The sequence below is a fragment of the Zingiber officinale genome, chromosome 2A (assembly GCF_018446385.1).
Source record: "Zingiber officinale cultivar Zhangliang chromosome 2A, Zo_v1.1, whole genome shotgun sequence".
Classification (NCBI taxonomy): Eukaryota; Viridiplantae; Streptophyta; class Magnoliopsida; order Zingiberales; family Zingiberaceae; genus Zingiber; species Zingiber officinale.
The window spans coordinates 27943697-27957194 of NC_055988.1; the positions used below are offsets into that span (position 1 = coordinate 27943697).

General features: G+C 32.7%; 1 protein-coding gene across 1 annotated transcript; it reads left to right on the top strand.

The window, feature by feature from the left end:
• Nucleotides 1-3458: 3458 nt before the first annotated feature.
• Nucleotides 3459-12828, top strand: LOC122040984 (solute carrier family 35 member F1-like). Its single transcript, XM_042600498.1, has 12 exons — nucleotides 3459-3752; nucleotides 3879-3973; nucleotides 4305-4362; nucleotides 7865-8062; nucleotides 8784-8860; nucleotides 10442-10524; nucleotides 11161-11212; nucleotides 11826-11894; nucleotides 12105-12191; nucleotides 12269-12330; nucleotides 12404-12564; nucleotides 12666-12828. The coding sequence occupies exons 1-11, from the start codon at nucleotides 3593-3595 to the stop codon at nucleotides 12561-12563; spliced, it is 1101 nt and encodes a 366-aa protein (XP_042456432.1). The 5' UTR covers nucleotides 3459-3592; the 3' UTR covers nucleotide 12564; nucleotides 12666-12828.
• Nucleotides 12829-13498: the final 670 nt, after the last annotated feature.

The following is a 13498-nucleotide window of genomic DNA, read 5'->3' on the forward strand; positions in this document are numbered from 1 at the left end:
CTAAATAAATTATTTATTTTTAATTAGTTTTTTGGGCTTTAATAGGTTTTAGTTTGTTTACATTTTCACTTTTTGCAACCCCACTCTCCATTGACCCACATGCCAAAGCGCCTATAACAGTATAAGAAAAATTATGTTGTAACAGCTACTAATTAGTAGCTGCTACAATAGAAAAAATTGTATTATAGAAACTACTAGTTAGTAGCTAGTACAATGTATTTGTCAAGTAAACTTTAAGAAGTCATAACTTTTAATTCTGGATGAATCATATAATGCACAATAGATCAAATCGAAGATCTCTGAACGAACTTCGATTTGATATATTATGTGTCTTATGGTTCAATTTGAATCAAAAGTTATGACATTTTAAAGTTCACTCAGCAAACACATTGTAACAACTACTAACCAGTAGCTACTACAATACAATTATCTCTATTGTAGCAGCTACTAATTTGTAAATGCTACAATGGCATAGGAAAAACTATGTTGTAGCAGCTAAGCTACTAACTAGCAGCTAAGCTACTAACTAGTAGCTGCTACAATGTGTTTGTCAAGTAAATTTTACAAGATCATAACTTTTGATTATAGATGAATCATATAATGCATAATATATCAAATCAAAGATCTCTAAATGAGCTTAGATTTGATATATTATGCATCTCATGGTTCAATCTGATTCAAAAGTTATGACCTCTTAAAGTTAACTTAGCAAATACAGTATAGCAGCTACTAACCAATAGTTGCTACAATACAATTTTCTCTATTGTAGTAGCTATTGATTCGTAGATGCTATAACAACAAAGGAAAAACTATGTTATATCAGCTACTGATTAGTAGCTACTACAATGGAGAAAATTATACTGTAACAACTACTAGTTAGTAGCTGCTACAATATATTTGTCGAGTAAATTTTAAGATGTCATAACTTTTGATTCTGGATAAACCATATAATGCACAATATATCAAATTGAAGATCTCCGAATGAGCTTTGATTTGATATACTGTGTGTCTCATGATTCAATCCAAGTCAAAAGTTATGACCTCTCAAATTTCACTTAATAAATATATTGTAGCAGCTACTAACCAATAATTGCTACAACATAATTTTCTCTGTTGTAGCAGCTACTAATCAGTAACTGCTACAACATAGTTTTCCTATTACAACATACCATACCAAATTTTGGTATACTAAAATTTTTGATATGGAACTCATACCATATCGAAAATTTGATATCCGAAATTTCTGTATACCAAATTTTTGGTATGGTATCGATTTAAATTTTTTTTTTATACCAAATTTTTTGGTACGACATACTATATGGGAATTCGGTATCAGTATACCATACCGACTTAGCCATAGCCTTATCTTACTTGATCGAATTAGTTTAAGTAAATTTTATTTTCACTGTGCTACTCTGATTAATTCAACTGTTTCATTTATTATCTACTTATTTTTAAAATTCATAACAGTATTCATCTCTCTCTTGTGTCGAGTTTGATTCTTCAATAACTGTTACAACTGTGTAATAGGTACGAAATCATAGTCACTACAACTATATAATAGTTATGATTTCATAACTACTACAATACACCCCGATTCAAGATTTAAATGAGAAATATAAAGAAGAGATGATAATAAAAATAGTACAGTAGAGAACAAGTATATCATTCTATCATACGATCTAATAGAGTGGAATACTCTCTTGATAAAAGTTAAAATAAGACATCCCTTGGATGATTAAACAAAAAAAGACATCCTTTAAAGTTTTGTACCTGATTCTTTATATTTTTTTTAATGACTCGAACTAAAACATGCTTAAATATCAAAGGATTCCCATAGTGTCAAGTATTTCGGGTTAGATCAATCTCCTTCTTAGTATTTTCACTTTTAATCATTTTAGACTCGTATCTTAAGGAGTCATATTCGATCAAGATATTTTGATGCGTTGAGCAAATTTTTAAATTAGATTTTCCTATATTATTAATTTGTATAACCACTAATCTATAACTTTACGTTGATGCTTAGTCAAATATCCATACCTTTAATAATTAATTAAGAAATGCATCCTTTTCAAGCCTAATCATTTTCATTGGTAATCTATAACTTTACGTTAATGCTTAGTCAAATATCCATACCTTTAATAATAAATTAAGAAATGCATCCTTTTCAAGCCTAATCATTTTCAATGGTAAATTAAACTAATAAGTAGCAAACTGTAGATTGATGCATGAGAGTATATAGACAACCAACGCAAGTCATCTCTATTTAAATTGTTTAAATATTTATTAAAAGGTACAAATAATAAAATAGTCTTCTAATTAAATTGTTTAAGTCAACTCTCTTAAAAAACTATGTATTTATTTGGAAAGTGACCTCAATCAATTTGAATAATATATCCAATTTATACACATCACCCTATCATTTAGTTTGCTCTTTATTTTCTTTTAAAAAAAAACTCCCTCCATTCTTAGTCAGTTGATGATAAATTATAAACGTACGGACTAGAATGAACATCTCAAAGGAGCATAATTACTTTTTTCTATAATAATTTATTTTTATATAATTACCTTATATTATTTTAAATGATATAAATATTTTATATGTTTTCATTAATATTGGATGTAATTTTATTTTAATAATACAATTAAAAGCCGATCTTTAAAATAGGGATAACTTAGATAGGGTTTTAGATTGAGAAGAATATTTGTGAAAAATATTATAATAACGAATATGATATTTAATAATTCAATAAGGTGCGTTTAACTTTTAGAGTTTCCAAAATAGACAATTATTTTCATTTTACGCTTTCCGCTTTTCACTTTTCACTTTTCACTTTTCACTCATTATAGTATTGCATTAAAAAAATGCCACTGTAATATTGGATTTCAAATAATACCATCATGGTAATGTATTTTAAAAATTATCAGTACTTATGTTTAAAAATCAATATCACAATAATATTATATTTTAAAAATTAATACCATTTTCATACTACATATAACTCTAAAATCAATATGAATGTGATATTAATTTCTTAAAACTAGTGTCATAGCAGTATTAATTTTTGAAATACAATATTATAATAATACTATTCGTTAAATGTAATATATAATGAATGGCAGAAGAGATAAAATGAGAAATACTTGTATGACTAAGAAATTGAATCTCTATACTTTTTAATTTATCTTAATGACGTATGAAAATGTTTTATATCAGTTTTAAAAAGTAAATTTTTGAATAATAATAATAATAATAATAATAAGTAAAGGGTGTGACTTTTGGCATCCAAAATCGGCGTTTCGTCATCTCCAGTGCCCCAAATTTTTTTTTTTTTTTTTTATCTTCGAGTGGGTTTCAGCACTAAGCCAAGACGCTTCCCCTTCCTCCTCAGCCGTCCGATGTTGTCGTACGCAATCTTCACGCCCTCGCCGCCTCGCCATTTTTGTCCTTTTGCCTGCTTCCGGGCGTGCTTCCAACTGTGGACGCCTATATAAGCGCTCGCTCTTAAAAGGTGCGACAAAAATCCGATTTTTATAGGAGAAGGGCGGAGAAGGAGGAGGAGGAGGCGGCAGGCGAGAAAAAGGAGGAGACATGGCGCCGCTGTTTCTTTCCGAGACCTCGCGCAACTCGATTCGCGAGAGGTGGAACAAGATATGGACGAAGCGAGCTCTCATGGGGTTGTTGCTCGGGCAATTCGTCTCGCTTCTCATCACCTCCACCGGATTCTCCTCGTCCGAGCTCGCAAGACGAGGTTTGCTCTCTTTTCCTGCTCCGTTTTAGTTGGTGTTGCGGTGATTGATATTAGAAAGATGATAAAGGTGCGATTTTGGGGGTTCTTACTTTACTGGGTAATCTGTTCTTCTTTTAATGGTTACAGGCGTGAACGCTCCCACCTCGCAATCCTTCTTGAATTATCTTCTCCTTGCTATAGTTTATGGTTCTATTGTCATCTTCAAAAGGAAACCGCTCCAGGTGCTGTGCTAATTCCCTGCCCTTGCATCGTTTCTTCAAAAGTTAACTATTGTTAACTAAAATGATTTCTGGTTAGAGTTTTCAAGAATTGTTCTCCTCGCAATGATGTGCATTATCCAATTAGCTAAGAGCAATAAAGAATAACTTTATACCGTGGCTTCATAGAAAGAATATTTCCTTGGAATAGCTGTTTTTTCCCCTTTAGAAAAGTTGTTGCTAGGTACTTTACTTGCTTTTGTCACTTGATGTAATTATATTAGTTCATCAGTGATTCTTTCTTCTATTTATAGAGAAGGATTGCAATTTATGACTTGCTTTGTCTTTTGGACAGATAAGTTGGTATTATTATCTGATGCTTGCTATTGTTGATGTGGAAGCCAATTTCATTGGTGAGTGCTTCTTTGTGATATTTACTCTATACAGCCATAGGATTCTACATGATAAGGTTTTTTAATGATGACAGTACCCAATCAAAATTTATGAAATCATCAGTTATATTTCTATAACTGTTAAGAATTTATTGACTACTGCAATCACAATTAAGTGGAAAAAAATCTACTCACAATGTGCCTTCTTGTAAAGATGATTAAATTGGTGATGGACCATGTTTTAAAAAACACACTAACTAGTACCCAAACTGGAAAATATAGTAGAATAAAAAATCAATGACTTTGATTGGGTAAAAACTAAAATTTTGTTTTTGTTTTTTTTTTTAAACGCCAAAGGGACAGCTACTTGAACTGTGATGCCATAGACTCCCTCAAGGCCCCTAGAATTCATCACTACTCACCTAAAAAAATCAAACTAGCCGCCAAATGGTCTAATGCGCACTTAAGTATACTTATATAGCAACTTTGATCAAAACCACTACGTGAGTTATAATTTTTTTTAAAAAAAAAAAGATTAAAATAATACTAAACTTTGCAAAAACAAAAAGTAATAGAGAGAAAAGTGTAATTAAATTTGCTTTAAAATTTTTAAAATTACTATATGAACTATAACTTCTAAAAAATATACATTTTTAAAACAGGTTATATATTTTAAATAAATATCACCAAATGTATATTTTTTTTTAAATAATAGTGATAAAAATGATCAAAACTAAAATCATCTAATTTGGGCCAAAATTGCTATACATTCATGTAGTAGCTTGAAGAACAATGTTATATGGTCATTTTTGAGTTGTTTCGGCACTTTAAAAAATAATAGATTCCTACGATTCCCAAATTGTATCTTTCTATTCAAATTCAAAATTTGAGTAGAAAATGAACATGTAGCAAGATTGATCAAAACTTCTATATACTATTTTTGAAGTTATGGTCACTTTAAAAACATATATGGACTCCAATAAAATCCTAGAGTGCATCTATTTATTTAGATTCAACTTTTAACTAAAAGACCATGCAACACTTTTAGCCAAGATTGCTACTTGACCATTTTTTGCCATTTGATCACTTTGAAAATATGAGTGGACTCCAATAGCTTCTTGAAGTGCATCTAGCTATATATATGCAAAATTTGACTAAAAATGACCATTTGGTAGTTTTGGCCGATGGCCATTTTTGAGTTGTGTGGCCAGTTTGAAAGCATGAGTGGATTCCAATAGCCTCCTACAGTGGAGTTATCTATTTAAGTTCAAAATTTAAGGTGAAATTGACCACATAATAGCTTTAACCAAAATGTTACATAATTTTAGCAAAAAATATCACATTTTTTATTTACATTTCACTTATTTTTTGAAAAATAATAACTTATAGAATTTGTATCACTTTGAATAGCGCTCAACCTACCATTCAAGATTCTTACTCTTGCTAATGGATCAATCAAATCAAATAAGGATAGTGTAGTGGAAACTAAGGAGCGCGAAAAGACAAGCACTAACATGATTGGTTATGTGGTTTGGAATTGTTGGTTCCTATTCCACGGTTATGATTCTTCGGTGGGTCACTCTCAAATCACTACTAGTTTTCTCCTTCTCGAATTCTACATGGAAAATCTCTTACAATGTAGGAGTATTCTTATAATGAATGAGAACAAGTAGAAGTAAATAAGAAGCACAACACTGAGATTGAATTACAGTGAGAAAACTCAGAAATGTAAGAAGTTAAACACAATTTGCCTCCTAATATAGCTTCTTTGTTATCTTCAGTTTCACTTTTCTGTAGCAAACAGGTCACTCAAGTGAGTGCATTTCTAGTCAACTGTTCACAATTGCTCCAACCTTTAGTTTGCCAACAAATCTTTTAGTCGATTCCACTTGGCATCAGTTGACTGAGCTGCTTTATCACGTACACAATTTGACTGCTATAGTTTGCCTCTGCCCAATTAATGGTCTTCTTTCTAGCTCATGTCAGTGATTTAGTAGACTGGCTAGTCGATTTAACTTGTTCAATCGACTGCCCAACCAACTAAGCTCTCGACTAAACTCTGAATAGAAATTCACAAGCCATCCAACTTTAGTTGACTTCTTAGTCAACTCAGCACACTAGTCAATTGGAACACCTTCCCGTCCATTGTATCCTCGAGTATAACCAATTTAGTGGTCAAGTCATTATCTAAGTCAAGAACTACCCTAACTAATGACACTCAACTTTCACAACTTACTTAAGAGTGCACCTTTGCAACTTTATTTTCCTTACGAAATCATCTCTCATTAGGTTGAAAGTCCTTTGAATGCACGAAGCCCTCGACTCATTCCCCATGTCATCCTTTACTCGTTCACCTACGTAATCTACCTCCTTCAGCTGTCATTAATGATGTCATCTCAATGCTCCTCATCTTGCAGTCCCTTAGATGCCCAATGTCATCCTTCTTTGGTCTTCAATGGCCCTAAAGCTATTAAGTCGACTATATCTTGCCACTTTAAGTCAGGCCTCGCAAGCTCTATGTGCACTCTACTAAGTCTTTGCACAACTATATGTACTTATCAAAAACACAGGCAAGCTTTGCTTAATACATCAAAACGCTCAATTCAACAAAACCCGTAGTTGAACATGACCACTTAGGATACACTTACAATAACAAGACCTACGAGGTAGCCGGTTGGGTTTTTTGGGCAGGCGAGTGAGGTTGCAATGAGTTTAGAGTCATAAATTTGAGAGAAATTTGGGAGGACAACCTAGCTAAGACACTCTTTTGATGACACCCCTTTGATGATTCTGAAAGAAACAGGAGTGCTCTTTTGATTTTTGCTCAGTTTAATTATTCATTTCTGCATCACCAAGCTCCAATCTAACAAAGATGCATTAGGCTTATGATTATACTCAACATTTAAATTTTAAACTTCATGAGTCAAAACATTTGGTACTAGTTAATGTCTACAAGTAATTTTCTGGTTTGATCTATCATCATAGCAATGAAGTAGATGAATGGAGAAGAAAATTAATGATAGAACAATTGCAATCAATGACCTGAGTATCTGGACTTCAATGCCTTCCTTATTTTAATGGAGTTGATATCTCTCTTTTTTCGTAACTATCAAGGATATGCTGCCATAATTTAGCTGGCATACTTGTGGCAATAATGCACCTATAATTGTCCATATCATATTCCTTTCCAACTGCAATTTTAACATTTTCTTTATCTAGTAATGGCATTAAAAGAATTTGACTGGATCACTGTGATCGAACTTTTTCCTAATTTTAGACATGTAAATGCAGGCTGAGTAGCTTTGTCCATACTTGAAAATGTACTGTTCAACCTCTCTAATGAACAAACTAATTGATGTATCTCGTGTCATTTAGTTGAATTAAAATTCCAGTATCATATTTTTGTTAGTGTTATCACTTGTGCTTGATACATTTATGCAATTTGCTATATTTATTTCTTCTCAAAATTTGTGTTACCTCTCCTTGTTAAAATTGATTACCTATTAACTTTGTTTTTTTGTAGTTGTAAAATCCTACCAGTACACATCTTTGACAAGTGTCATGCTCCTGGATTGTTGGTCAATTCCATGTGTTATACTTTTCACTTGGTTGTTCCTGAAGACAAAGTATGGATTCAGAAAGTTTCTTGGTGTTGGTATTTGTGTATCTGGTCTTGTTATGGTGGTATTTTCTGATGTTCATGCTAGTGATCGTGCACAGGGTCAGTTGGTATATATTGAAATTGTACAATTCTGTTTTTTAATTTCTCTTGTTTCAACAAATTCACCAACCAGGATTGTCTAACTTTGAATTAGGCTTAATAACACAAACTATACCTCATTTAAATAGATACATGAAGCAATTTTTGTTCCAAATAAAATTGCAAAGTGGACAAATCTACCAATCCACCAAATTAATTTGATGATGGCGGATAGAAAGCTAAATGATATGCCCAATCATCATTTTTTAAAGTCAAATTTACTAACGTTCCAGGCATACTTGGGTAGTTAGAAAAAAATTCTCAAGTTGACTAATAAGTTTAGGAATTGAAAGGAAAATCTATGGTCCATTACATGTTCGTGAGCATTCACCATGTCAATGAATTAGAGCAGTAATCATATGTTCCATTCGTCCATGGGCACTTATAATGTCATTGAATTAGATCATGTTGTCATACATTCTATTCCCTTCAAAAACATCAAAATTAAGAGAGTTAAATTTTAATGGATTTTCAGACTCTTTGAGAACATGCAAAGTGAACATATGATCAATCTTTACTTTTACACTAAGAAACAAAATACTTGTAGGTTTAGAAGTAATATCATGATTTATTAAGTAACTAGGCACCTTTTGTCGTGCATGACAATCCAACATATAAATAGAGTTGTGCAACATTTGATTAATTGATTTGCCCTTTTCTTTTCACTATTTCATTGTTACAGGTGGACCCAACCCTTTGAAAGGTGATTTGTTGGTCATTGTTGGTTCTACATTATATGCAGTTAGCAACGTTGGTGAGGTATGCTTCACTTCTCATCCCCTCCACTACCTTTTTTTCTACTAATTATGCATCTTCTTAATTATTTTTTGTTACTATTTATATTCTCTAGGAAATAATGACATGTTAAATGAGTGTATTTCCCTCTTTCATGAAACATGTCTCATTGAATTCAACTCTTGTAATTCAGTTACTTTCTGTTTGTTGTAAGTCATTAGTTATTGATTTTCCAAGGTAGGGACATGATCTACCCTATGTAGGAAGAAAAGATGTATAAAATATGGTTAATTGGAGAAAGGAATACAGATCTTAGGCTCTTAGTCTCTAGCATGGTCCCATCAATGTCAATGCGTGCTATCTGTGTTTGTACAACCATGTGGTTTTTGGAGAAAGATTGAAAGGAGTCTCCTTGTTTTGCCACTTTCTTTTAGTCAAGGATATAAAAACCTGGATTTGGCTTTTCTTGATAGCTTAGGCATTAAACATGGAATTGGAGCTAAGATCATGAACTCAACCGCTCATCTTCTGTTTCTCTAGATGTTCTACTATGCTTTTTCACATCTATAAGATCGTGGTGTTTAATACGTGGATTATTATTTCTACGTCTGAGATCATAAAACTAATTGAATCAATTCTTAATAGCTTAGCTTGTGGGTGAGTGGTCATCTTAATAAACTTAGTTTGGTACTAGACTAGAACCAAAGCTGTGTTTGAATCAAGGTTCAGTGTTCAAAGCTCAAATCATGCAAGATGTTTCTGTGGTCATTATTTCATTCGATTCAGGTTGCCTGTCCAATCCTCAGGGGAGTATGAACAATGTAAAACTGGATCAGGCCATTTTCTGACATCTTGAATGTTTGGGATGGTTGTTTTATTTTTCTTCTGTATTATTATTATTTATTTTTTCGTGAATACTACTGGGAGATGCATTCACATTTTCTGTTATTAATATAGTCTTGATATATGAGCAGGATTGGATAAATCTCTGTACAATTGTGTAGACTGGTAGATTGTTCTTTCCAGCAACTGCACAAACTCTTTGTTGTCGTTTAGTAATCTGAGGAAGTTCATGAATCATGAAAGCACAACCTCTTGCCTGAAGAATCATCAAGGCGGCCTAAGGACATAATCCAGTCACTGAAGAGGATTTCTTCATATTTTTCATTTTCCCTTCTAATTTTTTCTGTCTATAGAACTTAGTACTGCTGCATCTTCTGCAGATTAGTTTATTTCAATTTGATTCACATTAGTTTTATTTTCTTTCCTGAAAGGTCTATTTATCATGAACAAGAAGCTACTCTAAAGCATCCTTGTTAGTTTTCAGTAGCCATACATAGGTTACCCCACTTATTGGAGGGGTGTTTTTTTATAAAGAACCCGCAAACTGGAGATGTTCATCATCAAATGATTTTTTTTAGAAGAAAAAAATGGAGTAATATCATTTTCTTCTCGACATATCTGCATAACTAATTTTATTCCTTTTATGTAAACTGTCTAGTCTTGTAAACCTTTCTTGCTTCAACATATTTTTAAAATGTAATTCATTTTCAACTAAGGAAATTCTTTCTGTATTGTTTTTACTTTTTCTTTTACATTGTTCAGGAATTCATTGTCAAGAGCTCAAGTAGAACTGAATTGATGGCAATGCTTGGAGCATTTGGAGCAGTTATTAGTGCTATTCAAATGTATCCTTGTTCATTTTGCTCTGCCCTTATTTTTCATTAAATATTATCAATTCAGAGATAACTGTTCACAGCAAGAATGTTTATCTTTCTTGATTTCCAATTTGATCAATAGCAATCTGTGCATCCTTTCCTATAAGATCATAGAACAATCAATCACAACCATTTCCCTTGTGTTTTTCTTGAAGAAAAAACTGAAATTTGATCTCTTATTTCTGATACCAACTTGCATTAAATGTTTTTAAGAACATAAATAAACAAGGCAGATGAAGCTATTTGGGATTCTAACTGAATCTTCTACGGGTAATTTGATCTCATTATTAATAATTAACATATCTTCCTACATATGCTTATAGAATTTTTGGCTTAGTGTATGATTCTGTGCAAAATAAGAAAACACTATTCAAGTATCACCAACTTGTTGCATAGGTAATGGGTGGCAAAACTCTAGATATATGCTACAGTTCTCAGGTCTACATTTTTTGTGGACCTTGAGATGTTCATGAAAGATTGCAATTGAATTCCTCAGGGAATCAAATGGAGAGATATATTAGATCTTTGATTGAACCATTTTTATGCTCTTAACAATTTGGAACATGGAGGTTTTGTTTAATTCTTCTTTTCCTAAACTATTCATAGAAGCATACTTGAGCGGAACGAGCTTAGAAGTATCAATTGGACGGCTGGAGCAGTAAGTCTAGTCTTAATGTTTGTGCAAGCATTTTTGCATCCGTATACAATTATACTGCTATAGTAAACTATCTAGAAGATCATGCAATGTAGAAATTGTAGGTCAATCTATATACCTAAGTGTGAAGAAGAAAGGAATACGTACCGTCATCTTGAAATTACCCTGAAAGGACTATATGCATAAATATTTAACTTTCAGATTGTCAATCAAGAAGATTTGTTTGTGTGTACTCGCAAAAATAAATAGTTTAGACTTTAGAGCCTCTTACTGGATATCTGACGTAATATATATGTTTATGAGATCAATATTAATGGCTTTTTGATGCCGAAAATGTGCATATATGTTCCACTAAAATAAGGGAAAAACCTTCAGCTAATTCGCTTCGGTTTCCCCAATTCAGTAACTTGGATTAATTACATGATGCAGCATCAAAGTTTCTTTTACATTAGTTTCGAACTCTTCTGTCATATGAACTGTATGAACTTTTCGGTAACCTTCCAAAGATTAGTTGAGTTGTTATATCTGAAATCAGGTTTAGGCTGAATTACTGTATGAACTTTTACGTTCCTTCGATTATCCCTAATTTAATTTTCTTCTGAATATGTGATTTCAGGTACTACCGTTTCTTGGGTTTGCATTGGCAATGTTCTTATTCTATTCTACTGTCCCTATAATTCTCAAGGTAGGCTCAATATGCGTTTAAGAAGCTTATAATTTTATTACGTATCGTCGAATGGATAGTTCAATGCCATGGGAAATAGTAATTCGTTTCGTAGATATACATGCAAGAACTATTAATGATCTTGTTCTAATAACATGCTTAAATTATGATTATAAATATGCTTTCTTGTCTTGGTCGTCTGTTCATTTTGTTCATCTTAATCTCATTCAGATATGTGGAGCCACACTTCTTAACCTTTCACTGCTGACCTCCGACATGTGGGCTGTTCTAATCCGTATCTTTGCCTATCACGAGAAGGTTAATCATTTTGCTGTGACGAATAAACAAATCGTAAAGCTAATAGCTAGTGATTAATCTTTTTTGGTTCCTTGAAGGTTGACTGGATGTACTTCATAGCTTTTGCAGCCGTCACAATCGGACTAGTGGTTTATTCATGGTATTTGTTATGTTTCCAGTTCATCATCACTCTCTTATAGAGGATGAACAATCTTTCTCGTCAATTTCTGCAGGAGAAAGAAGGATAAGAGTGCTCAGGTCGCAGAGAATATCAAAAGGGATGAAGAGGCTGCGGAAGAGCGTGATACTAATCAAGCATCAGTCGAGACCCAATGCTCGGGAGTCGAGGCTGTCAAACCACAAGCTTCATCAATCACAAGTTTGCTGAAGTAAGGTAGGGGGTTTAGCAATATGCCACCATAGAAACTGAGCAAATTCACGCGAAGAATTAGTTGTTCATGCATGGTCGTTCTAAGTGATTTGTTGATGGAGCAGGCGAATGAGAAGCAACTCATGTAACGGAACGGATCCGAACGACCGATGCCATTCATTAACATCTGCGAGAGTGTTAACTGCATCAGTTGTCTGGTTCCGTTTAGCTATCGTTAGTTGTGTGATCGCCCTTCAGTAATAATTTGAATGGCAATTAAAATGACTACATCGAGTAGCGATATATCTTGATCTACTGATGGAAAATCAGGAGGAAGGAGGGAAAAGACTCACAAAACTACATATAAAACTGTGATTTTATACTTTTCCTCCTCATTTTTTTTTAATTGCTTTAATAAAAATAATTTTTGAGCTTATATTTAACCTTAAAAAGTGCGTGGACTGGGCATCCATGTGGTTGACACCTGGGAGGCAATTTACAATTCAGTCATTTTTTGCTTTTAGAATTTAGTCCTCTTAAGTTTACAATTTATTCTTTTTCCGAATTTTATGATGCATCCTTCTTCGTATACATATTTGCAATATAGTTCTATCGTTTATATTTACAGTTTATTCATTTCAGTGAATCGACAGTCCCCCTTTTTTTTTTTTTACAATTTGTCTTTTTTTCTAAATTTATAAAATAATCCCTTTTATACCTACTTATGCACACATTAGTCCTTAATTATTTCATATGTATGGTTCTCTCTCTCTTTTGTTTATTAAAATCTAGGCCGCCTTCTTAACGAATCCTTTTTATTAGCATTTTCGTTTTAGTTCTTTTTTTTCCGCATTTACAGTTGAGTCTTTCTCCAAAACAGCATGGTATTTTTCGATTGAGTTCTTCTTTTGCAATTTAGTTTATAAGTTTATAACTTTATCCTTCCTCATTCTCTTAC

Coding starts and splice junctions, on each gene's coding strand:
- LOC122040984 (XM_042600498.1), top strand. CDS start 3,593: ATGGCGCCGCTGTTTCTTTCCGAGACCTCGCGCAACTCGATTCGCGAG. Junction 4,363..7,864: donor TGTGGAAGCCAATTTCATTG/GTGAGTGCTTCT, acceptor GTTTTTTTGTAG/TTGTAAAATCCTACCAGTAC. Junction 8,063..8,783: donor TGCTAGTGATCGTGCACAGG/GTCAGTTGGTAT, acceptor TCATTGTTACAG/GTGGACCCAACCCTTTGAAA.